The following is a 24,226-nucleotide window of genomic DNA, read 5'->3' on the forward strand; positions in this document are numbered from 1 at the left end:
TCAGACAAAATTTCCAGTTACACCTACTATACCTGCAACAGGCTTGCACTGTTAAACAAAGCAAGAAAAGAAAGACTGAAGCAGAAAAGGCAGAAAAAGAAGTTGGATAAATGCTGCCTTCACATGCTATTGGAATTATGGTAAATATGAGTTGCCGATTTGGAAGTTGCACATGAATGTCGCCTCAACTCGTAATTTCAAGTGGGAACTTAAGAAATAATTTTGTCACCCGTGTTCCTGAGTTGGGATAACCCTCAACCTTTCAGCATGGTAGAGAAGAGGACAGTTTCAGTAGTGGATGGTATATTTAAAAGTTATTCCAAGAAATCCAGTCGTACGTGAGCTGATAGCCGACAAGGCGGGTAGCGCCAAGGAGGCTATAAGCCATGTTGTCAGGTATGAGGTAGGCGGATGTAAGTGCAGAAGTATATGTTTATTTACAGTGCAAACACACACAGACAAACTGTCCAAATCAGCAGGCTAAATCCAAAACGTTAAACATGCAAAGGGTCGGGCAAGGCGCAAACAGGATATCAGAGGCAAAGCGAGAATGAGAACGAGAAACAGGCACAAGAATTGGGAAACAGGAAATTAAAAACGGGTAGAAAGGCTCGGTAATGCGTACTGACATAGCGTAATACTTTGCAGTGATACTGCATCTGAACAGTCCTTAAGTAGGTGCACATCTAGCTCCTTAATTAAGTTTGGGTGTGCTTCGTTAACGGTGTGCATGCTGGCATCCGCTCGACGCGCGTGCACCCTGGGGCGCGTCTTCAGATGCACGCGCCACAGCATGCAGGACTGACACATGTACGATGAGATTGAGTGGAATAACTGTTTTATTCTATCCACATTCACTGGATTTTGAGAACCAGAGCATTTAAATTTTTTGCAAATTTGATAAATAAAAATGTTATACAAAACATCAGACAAAATAATTTCCACTTAGGATGTAAACAAACCAGTGAAATGACAATAGCAATTTGTGAAAAATGCTATAGTAATTCTTGAAAAATTCAAAAAAGATACATTCTTACCATCAAATACTTTTATTCCATATTTTGTTGCTTTTTTGTATTTTTTGGGGTTTGTTTTCGAGTAGAGTTTTTATTTCGTCCTTGGTTGGTTCAGCAACACGCTCCGCCATTTTGTTTTTCTCTACTCACGGTATATGAGATGATAGCCTAGTAGTAGAGTAGCCAATCAGAGCGCACTATTGCTCATATCCAGTGAATGTGGATACAATAAAATAATTAATTTTTTAGGAATACAGCTATTGTTAGCTGCTGCTTGTGTACATCTGTGTACACTTTTACCTGATATAGAACGATAAAATAAGATTTCCCGCAGAAACAAGTGACAAGGAAGCTTAAGTCTTCTGTTTTTTGTTTCGCTCCAAAAACAACAATTTGACCATGATATACTCGGAATTCTGACTTCACAAGTGGGAAGAAGGATCTTCCTACTAGTTTGTGAAGGCAGTGAAAGCAAGAGGTCAAGCTAAAGTGAACATTGGTATGGGTTTTCAACAATAGTAACAACAGGAAGTTACCTGTTGTTTTGTTTTGTTTTTTTGAGGGCTTTTTGGGGGGATTTTTTTCGTTGGATATGACAATGATGCACTAACGTTCTCTCCCCCAGCACTCTCTCTTGTTGACTCATTCTGTAGAAGGCTGTTTGCATTATGTGTTTTGGGGGAGTGGCTTTGGAGGGAGCACTGAAGAGAGAGGGTGCAATTTTTTTGATTGGATACTTTCAAAATCTAAAAAGTATTTGTTTAAAAAAAAACTGAATGTGAAATATATAAACCTTTACTTCATGAAGAGTACCCCTGTCTAAGACCATACACTTTACATAGGTTCCTGGGATGTGCAGAAGATCAAGATGTTCATGAGAAGGAGCTCAGTACATGCCAGGAGATTAATAACATAATCTTGAAGACCTATAAACATAAATTTGTATTTTTTAATTTAATTTTTTACTAATGAAACTGATCTGTAATGATTAAATGCAGTTCGCGAATGATGATGCTAGCTAGTACAGTGACATTAGTACAGCATATTATGCTTCATTACTTGAAATGTGGTGGATGGTCAAGTGATCCATTTTATTTCTCTGTTTCTCCATTTTTATCCCCCGCTGTCCAAAAGGCCCAAAGGGGGATCATGTCGTGGCAATGTCCATCCGTTCGTCCCGGGAAGGAAAAATTGTGAACTCCTTTCACAATTTTTAGAGGAATTTCACTAAACTTAGCAGGAGTCTTTGTTATATGTTGGTACTATGCATATTGTAATTTTGTTAAATTCGGTCACAGTTGACCAGAGTTACAGCCCTTGATTAACAAAATTATACTTTGACAATTTCATGAGAGTGTGTTTTCCTTCTGAAATCAACTCCTCTCACAATTGTTGGAGGAATTTCATGAAACTTGGCAAAAGGCATTGTTATATGTCGATAGTACACATATTTTTATTTTGTTCAATTTGGTTGCATTTTACCAGAGTTGCAGCCCTTGATTAACAAGCTTGTACTTTCATAATTTCGTGAAGGTGTGCTTGCCTTCTGACATCAACTTCTCTCACAATTTTTGGATGAATTTCTCAAAGCTTGGCAAAAGGCCTTGTTATATGATGGTAATACGCATATTGCGATTTAATTTAATTTGTGAAAATTTTACCAGAGTTTTGACCCTTGATTAAATACAGTGGATATAATAAGTGTACACACCCCGTTAAAATGATAGGTTTTTCTGATGTAAAAAAAATTTGACCACAATAAATAATTTCAAAACTTTTCCCACCTTTAATGTGACCTATAACCTGTACAATTCAATTGAAAAATAAACAAATCTGTTTGGGGGAAAAACATAAAAAATAAAAAAAGTACAATAAGCTGGTTGCATAAGTATGCACACCCTTAAACTACTACTTTGTTGAAGCACCTTTTGATTTAATTACAACATTCAGTCTTTTTGGGTAGAGTCTATCAGCCTGCCACATCTAGACTTGCCAATACTGTATATCTCAAATACATGTCATATATAAGTGTGTATCTTTTATAAATGGGGTTAGCTTATTTAATGTAGCATGTTGGGGAGAATCATAGTATCATATCTGTATTTCTGATAAAATTTTAGGTATGATACCATGTATAACTCTCCTACTTATTGCTCATTTCGGGGGGGGGGGGGGGGGGGGATTGCTGGCATGTGCCGCGCGGGAGCGTCTGCCCAAATTTTTTAGGCCGAGATGAACTTATAGTTTATGATTTTTAAAAAATGTCCAATATGTAATGCCAATTGTACATGCCTGTTCTTTAATTCAAAATCACCATCTTGATCTTCAAATTGACCATATGGTATATGTATTACATTACACAACATCCTGTCCAGATAAAACCTAGTTAGTACACACAACAGTTGAAAGGGAAGTGATAAGTGATGTTGAATGTTGCCTGCTTAATATGCAAGACCTCCTGCTACCATGATAACATCAGAAGAAAGCTTAAGAGAATTATATGATAGAACTTTTTTCTGGTTTGCACTTCATTTTAAAGGATTAGAGTATTCAAAGACATGAATAGCAAAAATGCAGAAATATAATACTGTAGAGGGCGGCACGGTGGTGTAGTGGTTAGCGCTGTCGCCTCACAGCAAGAAGGTCCTGGGTTCGAGCCCCGGGGCCGGCGAGGGCCTTTCTGTGTGGAGTTTGCATGTTCTCCCCGTGTCCGCGTGGGTTTCCTCCGGGTGCTCCGGTTTCCCCCACAGTCCAAAGACATGCAGGTTAGGTTAACTGGTGACTCTAAATTGACCGTAGGTATGAATGTGAGTGTGAATGGTTGTCTGTGTCTATGTGTCAGCCCTGTGATGACCTGGCGACTTGTCCAGGGTGTACCCCGCCTTTCGCCCGTAGTCAGCTGGGATAGGCTCCAGCTTGCCTGCGACCCTGTAGAAGGATAAAGCGGCTAGAGATGATGAGATGAGATAATACTGTAGAGCTTGTTTATATTAAAAGGTGCATTGATTTTTTGAAATCATCAAATGTGAATTGATTAAAAACAAGTCTCTTGTACCATATTAATCATTTTCACCTGGTAGTCCACCAAGAAGGGGAATTTATTTCCAAATAAATTGCAACTTTTTGCTGATAAAATTAATGGTTTTGGGGTAAAAAAAAAATAGCCAAAAATCATTAGCTCCCGCCCCCTGGGCCCCCACCGGGGCTCTGCCCCGGACCCCGCTGGGTGCCTTTGGCCCCCAAAGCCCTGGCTTTTTTCAGACTTTTTAAATATTTTTCATTTTCATCCCTGTGATTTCGATGTATGCTTGGGGTCCTTGTCGTGCTGAAAGATGAAATTCCTCTTCATGTTCAGCTTTCCAGCAGACACCAGAAGGTTTTGGGCCAAAATTGACTGGTATTTAGAACTGTTCATAATTCCCTCCACCTTGACTAAAGCCCCCAGCAAACACAAAAACGTTTATATAACATTGTATAAACGTTTGGCTAACGTTTCAGAAACGTTACAAAATAACGTTTATAAAACGAAAATTTGTGGACAATTTTTTCGTTTTATAAACGTTTGAAAAAACATTATATAAACGTTTGAAAAACATTCTGGAAACCATCATACAACATTCTGGAAACGTTTTAGAAACGTTTTTTAAAACATTGTATAAACGTTTCTTAAAACCATTTAAAAACAATAGTAAAATGTTTCTTTAATGTTTTAGAAACGTTATTAGAAACATGTTCAATCAATCAAAATCAAAGTCCTTCCCACGCCGCTTACAGTACCTGGTATTCCTAGGCAGTCTCCCACTCAAGTACTAACCAGGCCCAACCTGTATGGTGGCGCATAGCTAGGGTTACAGTGGGGGGCTAGTCCTCTGGTAACCACGAGAGTTTGACTCCCCATGCACATCTGTATTGCAGCGTGCCTTGCCAGATGATAGTAGGTACCATTTTTATGATGGTCTTTGGTATGACCCGACCGTGAATAGAACTCCCGATCGAGAGGCGGACACGCTACCACTAGGCCACTAGTCGGTATTAGAAACATGTTAATACCTGTTAAACTTATAATATAACAACACATTTTTGTTATTGCACTTAAGTTTATTTCATTCCTCTTTGCAAGTTCAACAAAACCGATTTGAGAGCAGTTTTTTTACATAGACAATATTCACATTTACATATAAAGCCCTCATGAACAGCAAAAATGATAGATACTAATATTACTGTAAAAATTTATCTAAATTTATTAAAGAAGCCTTGCTACTAAGAACCAAAACATTAAAGTTAACGTAATCATAGCAAATGCGCAAAATCAGTTAAAAGTTGAAATAAAAAAGCAAATTAAGTTGTTTGGCCTTCGAGCGAAGCCTTCAATGAAGGAGATTTTCTAAGATAACTTCTAAGTGGACCCGGCCTTCTCGATCTTGTCCCAACAGCAACACGCTCAAAATGGCGCTACTTCCGGTCCCTGCGCCTGCGCAAAGACGTAGGTCGCGCAGGCGCAGGGAACCAGCGAACAAAATGCCAGGGCCAAAAGGGCGTGCATTTTAGCAAATATAAAACGACGAATGGTCGTCTATCCAAATTATTCAAACCATACTTGATAATTACAAGACTAGAGCCACACATTTAATGATTTATCTATCTATCTAGATCTACATCTAAAAAATATTTAGCTAGATCGAAGGTTTTGTTTTCAACGTTTATTAAACGTTTATACAACCACTTATTTTCCATAAAATTATTCCCATGTTTTTTGATACTTTTTAAAAACATGTCATCATGTAGTGTTTATAATCACACAATTAATTGTAGAAATTTTAATATTATCTGTTTTAGCCAGAAGTCTCCGAATATGTATAATGTTTTATAAACGTTTCATAAACGTTGTGAATGAAACGTTTTAAAGAGAACGTTTATAAAACGTCAATAAAACGTTACTCATTTACTGATTATTTTGATAATTGTAATACAATCATTATGACATCTTAATATCTAAAAATACCAAGAGATGATAAAAAAATGTGCCACGGGTCAGCAAATATGACTTTATTAAATTTTCACCAACGTTTCATAAACGTTTCATAAACGTTTAATAAAACCTAACCTTAATGTAACCCAAATGAAACGTTTTATAAACGTTTTGTGTTTGCTGGGCCCCTATTCCAGCTGAAGAAAAACAACCCCAAATCATGATGCTGCCACCACCATGCTTCACCGTGGATATGGTGTTCTTTTGGTGATGTGTAGTGGTGTTTTTGCACCAAACATACCTTTTGGAATTGTGGCCAAAAAGTTCAACCTTGGTTTCATCAGACCATAACACATTTTCCCACATGTGTTTGGGAGAGTTGATGTATTTTTTTTTTGCAATATTTAGCCAGGCCTGGATGTTTTTGTTTGACCCTACCTGATAGTCCAAACATATGGAGAATACGGGAGATTGTTGTCACATGTAGTACACAACCAGTACTTGCCAGAAATTTCTGCAGCTCCTTCAGTGTTACTGTAGGCCTCTTGGCAGCCTCCCTGACCAGTTTTCGTCTTGTCTTTTCATCAATTTTGGAGGGACGTCCAGTTCTCAGTAATGTCACTGTTGTCCCATATTTTCTCCACTTCTTGGTGACCGTCTTCACCATGCTCCATGGTATATCTAATGCTGTGGAAATTTTTTTGTACCCTTCCCCTGACTGATACCTTTCAATAATGAGATCCCTTTGATGCTTTGTAAGCTCTCTGTGAACCATGGCTTTTGCTGGAGGATGCAACTGAGTAAATGTCTGAACTTTATTTGGGGTTAATCAGGGTCATTTTAATTGATGGCAGGTGTGTACCCAAAAAGACTGAATGCTGTAATTAAATCAAAAGGTGCTTCAACAAAGTATTAGTTTAAGGGTGTGCACACTTGTGCAACCAGCTTATTGTACATTTTTTATTTTTTATGTTTTCCCCCAAACAGATTTGTTTGTTTTTCAATGGAATTGTACAGGTTATAGGTCACATTAAAGGTGGGAAAAGTTTTGAAATTATTTATTGTGGTCTTAGGTTTTTCTGATGTAAAAAAAATATCATTTTAACAGGGTGTGTACACTTTTTATATCCACTGTAACTTGTACTTTGACAATTTCATGAGGGTGTATGTTCTTCTGAAATTTTTCTCCTCTCACAATTTGTGGAGGAATTTCACCAAACTTGGCAAAAGCCTTTGTTATATGATAGTTATACACACATTGAAATTTTGTTTAATTTGGGCAAATTTTACCGGAGTTATGCCCTTTATCATTAACAAACTTGTACTTTGGCAGTTTCATCAAGGTGTGCTTGCTTCTCTCACAATTTTTATCCCCCGCTGGCCGAAAGGCCCGAAGTGGGATTATGTTGTGGCGATGTCTGTCCGTCCGTCCCGGGAAGGGCACTCACCTTCTGAAATCAATTCCTCTCACAATTTTTGAAGGAATTTCACAAAACTTGACAGGATTCTTTGTTATATGTTGGGAATATTGCGATTTCATTCAATTCAGTTGCATTTTACCAGAGTTATGGCATAGTTGCCCGTGGGGGATATTGTGCTTTCAAAGCTCTCTTGTCTATTTCTGGCTATTCTCGTAACCAGTGTCTAACTAATATGTAAAATTTTAATAACATTATGATCACCATCCATATAAAGTACCTTCATCAGTAACTGGCGACTGCCACTTTCAGCAGGCAGTAAATGGCAGTGCCACAAGATGGCGGAACAAACAAATTGGTCCCCGTATTCCTCTATAGAACAGTGGTCCAGGGAACAGAATCATGGTATTGTCTACACTGAAATTAACACATCTTTAATTATTCTTATTATATTTCATTATTTTTAGATATCCTCCAGCACTAGAGAAAACTGGAGAATTTGAAGGAAACACATGGTGAGAACACAGAACATACACTGCTCTCAAATTTAGAAAAAATAAAGCACCTAATTGGAGAATTTCCTTAATAATGTGGAGGTCATTATCTTGGAATCATGCTAATCCATCCATTATCCAAAACCGCTTAACCTGTGCAGGGTTGCAGGCAAGCTGGAACCTATCCCACCGTGACTCTGACTATGGGCGAGAGGCGGGGTACACCCTGGACAAGTCGGCAGATCATCACAGGGCTGACACATAGAGACAAACAACCATTCATGTTAATTTAGAGCCACCAATTAATCTAACCTGCATGTCTTTGGGGAAAACTGGAGCACCCAGAAGATACCATGCAGACACGGGGAGAACATGCAAACTACACAGAAAGGTCCCCCATCAGCCACTGGGCTCGAACCCAGAACCTTCTTGCTGTAAGGCGACAGTGCCAACCACTACACCACTGTGCCTCCTGGGATCATGCTAATGCTGTCCAAATATGCTGCCTTCCCAGAGAGCAGTGATAGTGTACCTATAGGCAGCAAAGAGGCTTACATTACAATCATATGGCTGGAAGAAACATCCTGTCAAAAATAGAAGATAAGGTTAATCGAGACAAAGAATTTGGTTGCTGTGCAACAGTAAAAACAAGTCGGTGGAAACCTGTGTGTGTGTGTGAGAGAGAGAGAGAGAGAGAGAGAGAGAGAGAGTGTGTGTGTGTGTGTGTGTGAGTGAGTGAGTGAGTGATTATGTGGCTCCAGATGTTTCCTGTATTCCCAATATTATTTTATGAGGATTGCACCAGGCAGACTCAATTGATGTACAGAAGCAACTGTGTGTGTGTGTGTGTGTGTGTGGAGTATGGAAAGACATTACTTAGTTTTTGTTTCCTCTCTGTCTCTCATCTCTTGCTATAAATACTGCATAAGTGCATTATTTTCTTCATTAACATAATAGTTAGAAACTACACCCTCACCTGACTGATGCTTTTATCCAGAGCAACCTATAGTTCAGCAGTCAGGAATTGAAGGTCTTGCAAAGGGATCGACTATGGCAGCTTGGCAGCGCTGGTCTTGGAACTCACAGCCTTAAGTAGCTCAGGGCCTTAACTGCTGAGTCACCACACATCAAGATGAAGGTATAAAGTTGCTTAGAAAATGATAAATTGGAAAATGTAACATCATTAAAAATGCAAAATATAAGCCCATAAATTATTTTTATCACTGACTATTGGTTAAAAAAAAAAACATGCCCCATCATCTGATTGTTGGTTCAATGTTTGTTAAAGCTAGACGGCCTTTCGATTTCATAAAATCAGTGAAATTTAGTTCCCTCTGAAATTTGGTCATTGTGATGTATGTTTATTTCTGCAATATCTAAAAAAATTCTATGACCATTGTATGGCTGAGAAGTTATTTAATTTGAGGGGATTCCCTAGCAAATAATGTGCATGAAATCGCTCACTTCACACAGTCAAGCAGACAGAGAAAGTCCTTGTGTGCATGTGCAGGTTTCCCCTTCTTCTTCTTCTGTTTCTTCTTCTTTTGGATTTTACGTCAGCTGGCATCTAGTGTTGCATTACTGCCATCTACAGGTTTACCTTGACCGTGCACTGACAGTTACATCATTCTGTTGCTAAATGAACAGCTGATCACACCCAAGTGCTTGCTGACCGTCGATATTTATTAGTTTGGTCCTGCGTTTCCCTTCCTTCGCAACACATTCCTTTCTTCTCGCGTTCTGTTACTGTAGTCGGCCTTTCATGTTTCATTTGCACACTAATGTCCTCCATTTCCCTCTCACTTATACTATATTGTCCAAAAGTTTGTGGACACCTTACCATCATTCCCATATGTGCTTCTTGAACATTCTATTCCAGATCCCATTCCTCCTTTGCACTTATAATAACATCCACTCTTCTGGGAAGGCTTTCTACTAGATTTTGGAGTGTGGCTCTGGGGATTTACTCATTCAGCTACAAGAGCATTAGTGAGGTTGGGCACTGATGTTGGGTGAAGAGGCCTGGGGTACAACTGGTGTTCCAGTTCATCCCAAAAGGGAGGAGGTCTCTGCACACAGGAGGTTTTTTATTTTTTGCACCATTCTGTGCAAAGTCTGCAGACTTGTGTGTGAAATTCTTAAAGATACAAGTCTAGTAAATGGTTCAAGCTATTATAGTTTCCTTGTATGGCAAGGATAGGACTTCTCACAACCAAGTATGTGGGCATTTTTATGTTTTATCTTTAGATAATGCTGCCTTCAAATGGAACTCGTGAGCTCGTGATTATGGCATGGGAAGTTGTGTACACAAAATACTGGCAGTTCAAGTGGTAAGTCGTCATGAGATCACTGCTGCTGGGCAACAGTGTCTAGAAGCCACTGAGGCTAACGTTAACAATTTAGCAAGCTAACAAGCAGGTAATGTAATGTAGGAAATGCAAAAACATGATGAAAACATGAGGCCATTAGGAATATTAATATTTTCCTCAGACACATTATAAAATTATGAAGAAAACTCTGTACAACTAAAATTACAATACATAACTTATCATCCACCAAAAAAATATACTTCCATGGCCTCCGCCATTTCTGAAAACGTCAGCAAAAATATGACAACTCATGAACTCAGAGCTTTCGGAAAATTTCCACTTCCAAACTCATAAATACCGCAAGAGGTGGGCATTCATATGGGCTCTTCTCAGGAACACGGTAAACATGATCCCGTTTGCAGAAGGTTGCCAATGACACAGCCATCGTTGGGTGTATCGGTGACGACAGAGAGGAGGAGTATAGTAGCCTGGTGAGGGACTTTGCTGTGTGGTGCAACAGGAACCATCTGCAGCTCAACACCTCGAAGACCAAGGAGCTGGTCATTGACTTTGGGAGGTCCAGACCAAGGTCACGACCAGTTCTGATCAAGGGAGTCGAGGTGGAGGCTGTGGATTCCTGCAAGTACCTCGGGCTGTGGCTGGACAGCAAGCTGGACTGGACTTGTAACACCAACCACTTATACAGGAAGGGACAGAGCAGGCTATACTTCCTTAGGAGGCTGCGGTCCTTTAACATCTGCAGGAAACTCCTGTGGATGTTCTATCAGTCTGTGGTCGCCAGTGTCCTGTTTTACACCGTGGTGTGCTGGGGGCGCAGCACATCCAAGAAGGACACATCCAGGCTGGACAAACTGATCAGGTGGGCTGGCTCTGTGGTCGGCGTGAAGCTGGATTCTCTGGTGACGGTGGCAGAGAAGACGTCTATGGACAAACTATTGAACATCGTGGACGACGCCAGTCACCCTCCGCACACCGTCATCAGCAACCAGAGGAGCCTGTTCAGTGACAGAATGCTCCTTCCCAAGTGCAGGATGAACAGACTCAAAAACTCCTTTGTCCCTCACGCCATCAGTAGTGGTGTAAATGATAATCGATACATATCGATGCATCGATCCTACAGTTGACGATCCAATGCATCGACACGTCCGCAAGAGAATCGATCCTTGTACAGTGGGGCAAAAAAGTATTTAGTCAGCCACCAGTTGTGCAAGTTCTCCCACTTAAAAAGATGAGAGACCTATAATTTTCATCATAGGTACACTTCAACTATGAGAGACAGAATGGGGGGAAAGAATCCAGGAAATCACATTGTAGGATTTTTAATGAATTAATTGGTAAATTCCTTGGTAAAATAAGTATTTGGTCACCTACAAACAAGCAAGATTTCTGGCTCTCACAGACCTGTAACAACTTCTTTAAGAGGCTCCTCTGTCCTCCAGTCGTTACCTGTATTAATGGCACCTGTTTGAACTCATTATCAGGATAAAAGACACCTGTCCACAACCTCAAACAGTCACACTCCAAACTCCACTATGGCCAAGACCAAAGAGCTGTCAAAGGACACCAGAAACAAAATTGTAGACCTGCACCAGGCTGGGAAGACTGAATCTGCAATAGGTAAGCAGCTTGGTGTGAAGAAATCAACTGTGGGAGCAATTATTAGAAAATGGAAGACATACAAGACCACTGATAATCTCCCACGATCTGGGGCTCCACGCAAGATCTCACCCCATGGGGTCAAAATGATCACAAGAACGGTGAGCAAAAATCCCAGAACCACACGGGGGGACCTAATGAATGACCTGCAGAGAGCTGGGACCAAAGTAACAAAGGCTAATCAGTAACACACTACGCCACCAGGGACTCAAATCCTGCAGTGCCAGACGTGTCCCCCTGCTTAAGCCAGTACATGTCCACGCCCGTCTGAAGTTTGCTAGAGAGCATTTGGATGATCCAGAAGAGGATTGGGAGAATGTCATATGGTCAGATGAAACCAAAATAGAACTTTTTGGTAAAAACTCAACTTGTCGTGTTTGGAGGAGAAAGAATGCTGAGTTGCATCCAAAGAACACCATACCTACTGTGAAGCATGGGGGTGGAAACATCATGCTTTGGGGCTGTTTTTCTGCAAAGGGACCAGGACGACTGATCCATGTAAAGGAAAGAATGAATGGGGCCATGTATCATGAGATTTTGAGTGAAAACCTCCTTCCATCAGCAAGGGCATTGAAGATGAAACGTGTCTGGGTCTTTCAGCATGACAATGATCCCAAACACACCGCCCGGGCAATGAAGGAGTGGCTTCGTAAGAAGCATTTCAAGGTCCTGGAGTGGCCTAGCCAGTCTCCAGATCTCAACCCCATAGAAAATCTTTGGAAGGAGTTGAAAGTCTGTGTTGCCCAGCGACAGCCCCAAAACATCAATGCTCTAGAGGAGATCTGCATGGAGGAATGGGCCAAAATACCAGCAACAGTGTGTGAAAACCTTGTGAAGACTTACAGAAAACATTTGACCTCTGTCATTGCCAACAAAGGGTATATAACAAAGTATTGAGATGAATTTTTGTTATTGACCAAATACTTATTTTCCACCATAATTTGCAAATAAATTCTTTAAAAATCAGACAATGTGATTTTCTGGATTTTTTTTCCTCATTTTGTTTCTCATAGTTGAGGTATACCTATGATGAAAATTACAGGCCTCTCTCATCTTTTTAAGTGGGAGAACTTGCACAATTGGTGACTGACTAAATACTTTTTTGCCCCACTGTATGTATTTTACCTCCTGTCTATTTTTAGTCATCTGCTCTAAGGCGTAATTCTGACTCCCGCGCTGCGGGTGGCGCTAACCTTACTTTGTCTCCACCTCCTACTTCGCTTCCCTACCCTCTTTCAGCGGGCACACACACACTCACAAACAGTCGGGGCAGACATTTTGTTATGGCGGAGAAAAAAACTGACTTACACACTCCTCAAAGTTTTAAGTCGTTCATATGGAAGTATTTCGGTTTCCGCAAAGAGAAGGGACAATTGGTAAGGGATGTGGCTATATGTAAAGACTGTCGATGTGAACTTAGATACTGTGGAAACACGTCTAATTTGTCGGCGCACTTGAGAAGACGGCATGGTGTATTTTATAGTGAATGAAGGATAGGCCTATGTTTTATTTTTTGTTGCTTTTTTGCTGCTGATGCACTTTTGTTGTTATTGCACTGATTTTGTGGAGTATTTTTATTTTACAGTGTAAGTGCAAGTATAGACCTATGTTTTTGTTACATTTCTCTGGTAGTGCACTTTTGCGGTCATTGCACTGATTTTGTAAAATACTTTTTTCATGTAAGGCTTAAGAGAGGCCCTTCAGTATCTATAGCTAAGACAGGTGCATTTTTTGGTGAATGAGGTGTACAGTAGGCCTAGGTGGAGCACTACTTTGTTACTTTTGTTATTTGCTATTCTTTCTCAAATAAAATATTTGATGATATTACAGCTTCTGTTGATTTATTTAAAATTTGAAATATAGCCTAGCCTGTAAAGTAAGTAAAAAAAAAAAAAAAAAATTATATATATATATATATATATATATATATATATATATAAAATATATCGAACCAATTAATCGAATCGGACCGAATCGAATCGTGGGGCATTCTTAAGTATCGAAAATAATCGAATCGTTGCCTTAAGAAATCGATACTGAATCGAATCGTCATGATGGCAATGATTTACACCCCTAGCCATCAGACTGTACAACTCCTCTCTGGGGGGGAGGAGGGGTAACAGGAGGACAGAGGACAGGAAGGAGCAGTAGCCTAGCCTAGCGTAACAATAAGCAATACTGGATAATGTGCAATATAAAGTGCAGTATCTTTCCTGCTCCCCCCCCCACACACACACATTTACCCTAACCCCATTTCTCCCCCCTTTACCTCCTCTCCCCCATATCTTATTCTTTTATATTTGTATATGTAAATACTTAATTTATTTTAATTTATCTAGAAGTTTTTCTCTATTTCTTTTCTCTGTTTATCTGTAATCATGTTGCTGGAATCTTAATTTCCCTGAGGGAACCCTCCCAAAGGGATCAATAAAGTTTTATCTAACCTAATCTACAACCCCGATTCCAAAAAAGTTGGGACAAAGTACAAATTGTAAATAAAAACAGAATGCAATAATTTACAAATCTCAAAAACTGATATTGTATTCACAATAGAACATAGACAACATATCAAATGTCGAAAGTGAGACATTTTGAAATTTCATGCCAAATATTGGCTCATTTGAAATTTCATGACAGCAACACATCTCAAAAGTTGGGACAGGGGCAATAAGAGGCTGGAAAAGTTAAAAGGTACAAGAAAGGAACAGCTGGAGGACCAAATTGCAACTCATTAGGTCAATTGGCAATAGGCAGTCCCCCCAGGATTTCGCGGGCCTTTTTTGTGATTGTTGCAGGCTAAAATGTCTGATGTTGCGGGGGGTTTTCCAAAAAATTGCGATGAAAGTTGCGGTGTTTTTTTAGGTTTTTGTTGCGCTTACATTGCGGGAGGAAGTGAAAGTTGCGAGAAATTGTTGCGATTTTCTCTTTTTGTGATTAAAATTGAGTGATATGTTAAATATTAAGTTATTACTGAAAAACTATTGATTAAAAAAACAAAGACACTGAAAAATGGTCCTATAAACATCTTTACCAATATAAAAGATTACTAGGACTACAAAAATGCAGAAAAATAGGCTTTACTTATCCAAATGCACCCGTTGGTTGAAAAGTTAAAGTGCATAGAACCTCACAGCACAACATGAAGTTACCTTAAAATATAATATAAATGCCTCAGCTTTCATGGAAGAAAAAAAAAAAAATTAATACTAGTACTGTGTGCAGGCAGTCTCTCCTGAAGACTAAATTAAACAATAATTATAAACTGATAAAATAAATGGTTCAGGCTTCATAGAAGAAAAAAAAACAATTTGAACAGAATCTCACAGTATGATGCTGAAGCTGCCTAAAAAATGGAAAATAAAATACTATTTTGGCAAAAATGTTGGTATCCATTAATTTCTTGTATTAAGTAAAAAAATAATGTAAAGTGCACACAGTCCTTCACTGTAAATATAACACACTTTCAGTAACAGAACTTAAGCCTATATAAACACTGACTCGCACATGCAGTGTTGCCAGATACTGCTGACGTTTTCCAGCTCAAAATATGTTCAAAACCCGCCAAAATGCACTTAAAACCGCCCAATTGGGCGGGAAACCATCCAATCTGGCAACATTGCGCACATGCTGCTTCTCTTGAACGTATACACGGAAGTAAGGCGGAAGGTAGTTTGTCGACGTCACCAGCGATTGGTCAAATTTGCGGGAAAGTTGCAGTGATTGGATATAATTGCAATACCACCCTGAATTCGTGGGGATTGGTTGAATTTGCGTTGAAGTTGCAAATCGCAACATCGCGAAATCCTGGAGGGTCTGAATAGGTCATTAACATGACTGGGTATAAAAAGAGCATCTTGGAGTGGCAGCGGCTCTCAGAAGTAAAGATGGGAAGAAGATCACCAATCCCCCTAATTCTGCGCCGACAAATAGTGGAGCAATATCAGAAAGGAGTTAGACAGTGTAAAATTGCAAAGAGTTTGAACATATCATCATCTACAGTGCATAATATCATCAAAAGATTCAGAGAATCTGGAAGAATCTCTGTGCATAAGGGTCAAGGCCAGAAAACCATACTGGGTGCCCGTGATCTTCGGGCCCTTAGACAGCACTGCATCACATACAGGCATGCTTCTGTATTGGAAATCACAAAATGGGCTCAGGAATATTTCCAAAGAGCATTATCTGTGAACACAATTCACCGTGCCATCCGCCGTTGCCAGCTAAAACTCTACAGTTCAAAGAAGAAGCCGTATCTAAACATGATCCAGAAGCGCAGACGTCTTCTCTGGGCCAAGGCTCATTTAAAATAGACTTTGGCAAAGTGGAAAACTGTTCTGTGGTCAGACAAATCAAAATTTGAAGCTCTTTATGGAAATCAGGGACGCCATGTCATTCGGACTAAAGAGGAGAAGGACGACCCAAGTTGTTATCAGCGCTCAGTTCAGAAGCCTGCATCTCTGATGGTATGGGGTCGCATTAGTGCGTGTGGCATGGGCAGCTTACACATCTGGAAAGACACCATCAATGCTGAAAGGTATATCCAGGTTCTAGAGCAACATATGCTCCCATCCAGACGACGTCTCTTTCAGGGAAGACCTTGCATTTTCCAACATGACAATGCCAAACCACATACTGCATCAATTACAGCATCATGGCTGCGTAGAAGAAGGGTCTGGGTACTGAACTGGCCAGCCTGCAGTCCAGATCTTTCACCCATAGAAAACATTTGGCGCATCATAAAACGGAAGATACGACAAAAAAGACCCAAGACAGTTGAGCAACTAGAATCCTACATTAGACAAGAATGGGTTAACATTCCTATCCCTAAACTTGAGCAATTTGTCTCCTCAGTCCCCAGACGTTTGCAGACTGTTGTAAAGAGAAAAGGGGATGTCTCACAGTGGTAAACATGGCCTTGTCCCAACTTTTTTGAGATGTGTTGTTGTCATGAAATTTAAAATCACCCAATTTTTCTCTTTAAATGATACATTTTCTCAGTTTAAACATTTGATATGTCATCTATGTTCTATTCTGAATAAAATATGGAATTTTGAAACTTCCACATCATTGCATTCTGTTTTTATTTACAATTTGTACTTTGTCCCAACTTTTTTGGACTCGGGGTTGTAATCTAATCTAATTTATAGACCCCATAAGTCTACTTCTGAAGGTCAGTGCAGGTGTGAGACAAATTGTTTCAGAAAAACTGAGCATTGTGCAATAAGCAAATATTTGTTATAAATCCATAGTGGTTGAGCTCTCAGTCCAACCCCTCCCCAATTCAAAAGACCTTTGCGCAGTATGGTATATAACAAGTCAAGTCAAGTTTTATTTGTATAGCACTTTTAACAATAGACATTGTCACAAAGCAGCTTTACAGAAAATTAAAGGCTTTAAACATGAGATAATTTTATCCCTAATTTATCCCCAAGGAGCAAGCCTGTGGCGACAGTAGCAAGGAAAAACTCCCTCAGACGACATGAGCAAGAAACCTCGAGAGGAACCAGATTCAAAAGGGAACCCATGCTCATTTGGGCGATAACCGATAGTTAACAGATAATTATAAATAACTTGCTTCTATAACTGTATCCTGTAGAGTCATATAGTATAACTGTGAAAACAGGAAAATCATTAGTTTTAACATGAAGTCTCTTTTGTTGAAGTTATAAACTGTTCCTTGATGGAAACTTGAGTGCAAAACTGTTCATGATAACTGCAGTCCTAAAGTTAGCAAGTCAACTGTAGTCCTCAGAAATAAATGTATTACTGTAAGTGTTCAGAGCCATCTTCCAAGTGCGACTTTCGACTGACCATATGGGGCTGTCTTTCACAGGAGTGATGTGATGAGACTCCAGCCAGACGTAGGCTACATCCACACGACAACGGCAACGAGATGTTATTTAAAAAAATATCGCGTCCACATGGGCAACGATCAGTAAAATATCAGGTCCATATGGCAACGCAACGCTTGCTGAAAACGATGCAATACACATGCCACACCTCTAGGGGTGCTGTAAGACGGTCCCTTCGGAGACACCAGAACAACAGAAGAAGTAAGGACGCATGCGCATAAACTATTATGCGCGAGACTTCATATTAGCCACAAAGTCAGAAAAATCTGTGCGTAAAATTACATTATAATGACCAAATACAATGAAAAGTATTTTTCCAGTCTCACCTGTGAAAGGTAATCCCATGTGATCTCGTTTGGACGGTAAACCTGTTGGTACAGTTAAACGCAGCACATGAATGAGGCATCTTTATTCTCCGCTTTGACCTATCCAATATGGCGGCGAGGATGACGTATGATTCTACGCGGAAGGCGGCGTCTTTAATGGTCCGGAATAAATTGAATGCTACACGTTGATGGATTAATTTGTTCTTCTACGCCCTTTTTGAGGAATGTATTGTAGGACTTAAACCAACATCTGAAGAGGTGAGATCGCTCCTTTTTTCCCCTGTTTTTGCTGGTGGGATTGACTCTGCCCTAAGGGCTATTTTCTCTCTCTCTCTCTCTCTCTCTCTCACTTTGCACCATTACACAATAAATATTCATAGTGAAAATATTTTGTAAGTGTGTTTCATGAACCAAGTTATAGGATTTGTTGACAACTCGCATCGAGTTCGTTACACTTCTACCCGGCGTGAAGCACTGACAGTCATGTGGTTGTGACGTCATCGTAAACAAATCTGTTCTACTCATCCAGACGACTTCGCAACGGCAACGTTACCAAATCTTTCCACTCTGGAACCCGTTCTCAAAAGATTGCATTTTGGGGCACCCAAAACGCCGGTGCCGTGTGGACGCCAGGCCGAAACGATAAACAATTGTATCGGATTCACCTGAATCCGTTGCTGTGTGGACAGGGCCGTAGGGCATCAGGATGAATCAGGCAGGTCCGAGGGACAGAAGAGATCAGCATCTCACTGCTGTCTCAGGATCAACAGGATCAGAGGGACAGATGGGGGGTTGAAAACGCAGGTTGTTACATATGCTCAATGTCACCTAATGAGTAAGAACAGGATACATTTTGCACTGTGTGCAAGCACGAACTCCAGCAAAACTATGACAGCATAACTAAATGGGGAGAGCCAGAAGGTAACACAGGCATGAGGACGCCCTGGGACAAAAAGCAGCCAGCCACTACACCGTCAACAAACCCAAGTGAGCGAGTGAGAGTGGAAGGGTGACAGCATCCATATAGTTTACCAAAACACTCTATGCTTGTGGACCCTCTATATCTACTCCTTTACCTAATAAAACATATTAACAAAACACTTGACTAAACAGATATGTTTTCAGCCTAGACTTAAACACTGAGACTGTGTCTAAGTCTTGAACACTACTTGGAAAGCCGTTCCATAACAACAGCATTAATGAACAGGATTACAGGACACAGGATTGTATTCAGTCAAAACAACACGATAAATAAGGCTGGCTAATTACTTTAGATATGAACCTAAATATTCCTGAATAAAACAGTAAGCATAAGAATGTGTGTGTGTGTGTGTGTGTGTGTGTGTGTGAGTGAGTGAGTGAGAGAGAGAGAGACACACACACAGACAATGAGACAGAGATAGTGAGTGTAGTTTATATTAGGTGCATGGCATTTTTATCTCAGGTTTGGACAGGAAACGTTTGGAGAGCCTGAAAAAAACGACCAAGCAAAACCAATGCGCATGCAGACTTTTAGAGCATCAGCCCACAGACACATCCTGTGTCTATACATGTGCGCATGCACACACACGCACACAGCTCTTTCCTTCCTGTTCTCCTGTGCACTGACAGTGAGTGAGTGAGTGAACTTTAATATAGTGTGTGTAGCACTTTCTCTGCACTGTGCCTGCTTAAGGTCATTTTTATCCAGAGCAACTGTGTGTGAGATGATTGTAGCGAATGAGGTAGTGTGATTGTGTGAGAGGGAAGTGGGACTGAATTCAACTCTTGAAATGGTGGAGGAGAAGATGGGTGGATGCTGGAGCCACACCAAGGTGAGCCAAGCTTAATGTTGATTCACGCTCAGCACAGTAATCCTGAACTGTAATTAAAACAAATTCATCATGTGGAAGTCTCAAAGCGTGTCTCAGGATAGTGTCTGTCTAGTCTTGGTCAGATAAACAACATCATCTAGATAACCATACCAGTGAAGGGATGGAAAAAGAATTGAGTTTTTGATGCGTCATGAATCTCTCTTGAAAGATTCTGCAGTCTTTTGGATGAAGTATATGATGTCAATATCAACTGGGGATAAAAGGAAGCTGCACTGTGTAAACAGCCTGAATGGGTGCTTTTTATGGAATCAAATGTTTGTTTGACATTTTGGGATTTATGAAAGTGTTTTCCCTAATAACTATGGTAATTACAAATGAGAGCTTTGATAACGAACTCGGAAATAAATATTTTCTTATAAATGGATGCACTAGAGGATAAAGCAGCTAGAGATAATGAGATGAGATGGATGCACTAGTCTGTAAACAATAAAGTACATTATACTGTCCATCATACAGTCAGAATATAATAGCAGATGTTTGACACATTTACTCCCTGATATATTAAGCTGTTTGCTCACATTTTCATGTAATTCGGCTGCATTCTGTGCTAGAAAACTGCATTATTTATGATTCTGGCATACGAGCAATAAGCACACAATGTAAGCACCATGTGTAAGGCAGCACGCAAAGGGTGTTGATCCCATTTCTGCATTTAATGGAGGATTGTGCATGAAAGTGGAAAGCAGGAGTGGAACTAATTACATATTTTGCTTGGTGAACTAAGTATGGGTCAGTTGGCGCTGGTCAGTTTTGCATGTGATTTTGTATAAAATTAACAGTGTGCATGTTTTTTGACCACATTTGGACTATTATTGACCTCTTGTGTGTAATCATCAGTATTTTTATAACAATTACAGACTCTTACTGGAAATATCCACTTAAATGCTAAAATTTTATGTGGCTCCCAAGTGGTGCAATGGAAAAGCACTCACCATAGTGCTTTTATCCGGAGATTGTGAATTCAAATAAGAATGCCACAGTCTTCCATGGCCAGCTACCTAGGGAGCAAAAGTGGGATGTTTAGTTGGGATGAAATCTGTTATTCACAATAAAGCTCATCGTGGGCATCTATGAGCTAATGTATGCCAAATAGAGCACATAGTGCCTTCCTCAAAGTGTGTTACACTGCCCTATGACGCAGCATGAAAACAAGCAGTTGGCTGGCATCACGTTAGCCTTCATCCTCGCCAGCTGGAGCTAGTATGATAACGGAGAGCTGGCTGGCTGGTGGGTGGGAAATGGGATTGGGGAGACATTCGGGGGCAGGGGAATTATGCTGACTTGAAATAAAAGTTTTTTATTGCAGCCAGTGCTGGACTGGGACCAAAAATTGGCTTGGGTATTTTGGCTCACCACCAAAAACCACCCATCTACACCCAGGCCTAGACATTAAGCATTTACCACTGGTGGCCCATTGGGCCAGTGGAATTGAAAAGTTACTGGCCCAAATGGAAAATGTGGTGGCCCGAATGCACGCGGTACCCGCATTCGGGCCACCACATTTCATGCAGTTCATAATACACTATGATCATTGATTTTTGGCTAGAAAAGTAGACTTTAGGGGACATGTTGTTGCAAGCGTAGCGAGGCTGAAAATTTTTGCAGAATATCCCCAAGCCACATCATTGTAGGAGGCAATAATCTTCTCATCTCCATACAAAGTAGGGTCACATTTTCATGACTCCCCCCATCAAGTAGTGTCACTTTTTCATGACCCCCTCCATAAATTCATAGCCCCCCTCCCCATAAATAATGACCGCCCCCTCAAATTAAAAAGAGCCTTCTCAAGATTATCACAACTTATATTTTGATTTTGTACCTGAAAACAAGACTGACAAAAGACAGTAACTCAGTCCAAATTACCAGCAATGGACTCAAAAACAGTCAAATCAAATTGAAATAAATATATAAAATGTTTTTGCTTCTGAAAATGTGCACTGCACTGAAATAGCAATAAAGTCAATTTAAGGTTTATAGTTTAGTGCAATAGCTTTCCTCTTCCACACTCTCATCTAAAATGCCAGGGCTCTACATTAACTTTTGAAACCGTTTGTCCTGTCGGGCAAGTTGAAAGGAAATTTACTTGTCCGAATGTGAAGTTGACTTGTCCAAAGAAATATCTGAGAAAAAAAAACCCCCACAAACTATTTGTAACCCAACAATCTTTATGGCATTTGTTTCCAAATTCACAACATATGCATAATATCTCTGAATCAAAAGTAATCAATACTTGATGTACTGAGGCAAAAGTTCAAAAATATAGTAAAACAGACCGATTGATACCATAATTCACCAATTATTATGCTGAAGTTCAGAAGCAATATATCCCAATAGAATAGAAATTATGAACATAAAATTAAGAACAAAATAACTATACTATATTATGAGATCCAGAAACACTAACCATTATATATACACAGATCAGTACTCTGCAGTTCAGTAACAAATATCACAAAAACTAACATGATCATAAAATTTATGACTTGATGAGATATCACTAGTTTGGACAAGAGAAACAAACAACAACAATGCTACAAATAAAAACAACTAACAAAATTGACTAGTACTGTAAATCACTGATTATTATACACTGAAATCTAGTTATCAAATGACAAGATAATATATCTTATCATTTGATAATATGTCACCAGTGTCACCACCACATCTGTTCCAGGCAGCATATGGATTCTCCAAGGACTAGAGAAGCTCATCACATGGGCAAGGATGAGTTTTAAACCTGTAAAATCAAGGTCTCTGGTGCTCAAGAAGGGGAAGGTGACAGACAGGTACCGCTTCTCTCTGGCTGGAGCCACCATCCTGTCCATCACGGAGCAGCCAGTCAAGAGCCTTGGGAAGTTCTTTGACTGCAGCCTCAAAGACTCCACATCCATTCAGAGAACCAGCAAGGAGCTTGAGGGCTGGTTGAGATGTGTTGACAGATCTGGCCTGCCAGGGAGATTCAAGGCCTGGATTTACCAACATTCCATCCTGCCCCGCATCCTGTGGCCTCTGCTAGTGTACGCAGTACCCATCACAACTGTAGAGGCCATGGAGAGAAAGATCAGCAGTTACTTGTGAAGATGGCTTGGCCTACCCCGAAGCCTGAGCAGTGCTGCCCTGTACGGCAGGAGTAACACCTTGCAGCTTCTGTTCAGTGGACTCACTGAAGAATTCATGGTGACTAGAACTCGGGAAGCCCTGGAGTACAGGGAATCCAGGGATGAGAAGGTGGCGGCTGGCATCCAGGTGCGGACAGGCCGGAAATGGAGGGCTGACGAGGCTCTGGAAGTGACAGAGTCACGACTGAGGCAGAAGGTACTGGTCGGGTCCATAGCCTCAGGACGCACAGGCATTGGCTATTTCCCATCAACCAGGGTGGACAAGGCCCAGGGAAAAGAGCGGCAACACCTCATTCAGGAGGAAGTGCGGGCAGGCGTGGAGGAGGAACGAGCCAGCAGGATGGCGGGAATGGGACAACAAGGAGCATGGACTAAATGGGAGAATGTTCTGCAATGGAAGATAACCTGGCCCAACATCTGGAGAGCAGACTCCCTTAACATCAGGTTCCTAGTCCAAGCTGTTTATGATGTCCTACCTAGTCCATCCAACCTTCATGTCTGGGGCAAAGCAGAGTCACCATCCTGCCCCCAGTGTCCAGGACAGGGATCCCTGGAACACCTCCTCAGCAGCTGCCCAAAAGCCCTTGGAGAGGGGCGTTATCGCTGGCACCACGACCAAGTGCTGAAAGCGATTGCTGAGAGTATAGCCAAGGCCATTAACACCACCAAGGGCTACGGCAAGCCTAAGTCCATTAGGTTCCACAAAGCCGGAGAGAAGCCCACCATCCAAGCAGGGGCCAGGTCAGGTCTCCTTACCACTGCCGCAGACTGGCAGCTGGAAGTGGATCTGGGCAAACAGCTGAAGATCCCAGCTAGAATAACATCAACACGGCTCCGACCAGACATGATCATTGTTTCAGATGCCACCAAACAATTGATCATTCTGGAACTCACAGTTCCCTGGGAAGAACGCATAGAGGAGGCAAATGAGAGGAAGCATGCCAAGTACCAGGAGCTGGTGGAGGAGTGCAGGAGCCAAGGCTGGAAGACCTACTGCGAACCCCTGGAGGTTGGATGCCGAGGATTTGCAGGGCGGTCCCTCTGCAAAGTCCTCACCATGCTGGGCCTCACTGGTGAGGCAAAGAGGAAGGCCATCAGGTCTGCAACTGAAGCCGCAGAAAGAGCCACTAGATGGCTTTGGATCAAGAGGGCTGATCCGTGGACGAATGCTG

At 40.8% G+C, this 24,226-nt stretch overlaps 1 protein-coding gene across 17 annotated transcripts in view; it reads left to right on the forward strand.

Annotated features, from left to right (window-relative positions):
• The window catches only part of LOC132895315 (formin-binding protein 1), a 259,445-nt gene that overhangs the window by 106,102 nt on the left and 129,117 nt on the right, over nt 1–24,226 (forward strand). Inside the window, exon 1 of one of the 17 annotated variants that reach the window (XM_060935741.1) lies at nt 19,658–19,875. The exons of the other annotated variants lie outside the window; for them this stretch is intronic. Within the exon in view, the coding sequence (XP_060791724.1) occupies nt 19,834–19,875 (42 nt within the window). The 5' untranslated portion in view covers nt 19,658–19,833. Of the gene's footprint in view, nt 1–19,657; nt 19,876–24,226 lie in introns of those variants that run through there. 17 annotated transcript variants of the gene reach the window in all.

The sequence above is a fragment of the Neoarius graeffei genome, chromosome 12 (assembly GCF_027579695.1).
Source record: "Neoarius graeffei isolate fNeoGra1 chromosome 12, fNeoGra1.pri, whole genome shotgun sequence".
Lineage (NCBI taxonomy): Eukaryota > Metazoa > Chordata > Actinopteri > Siluriformes > Ariidae > Neoarius > Neoarius graeffei.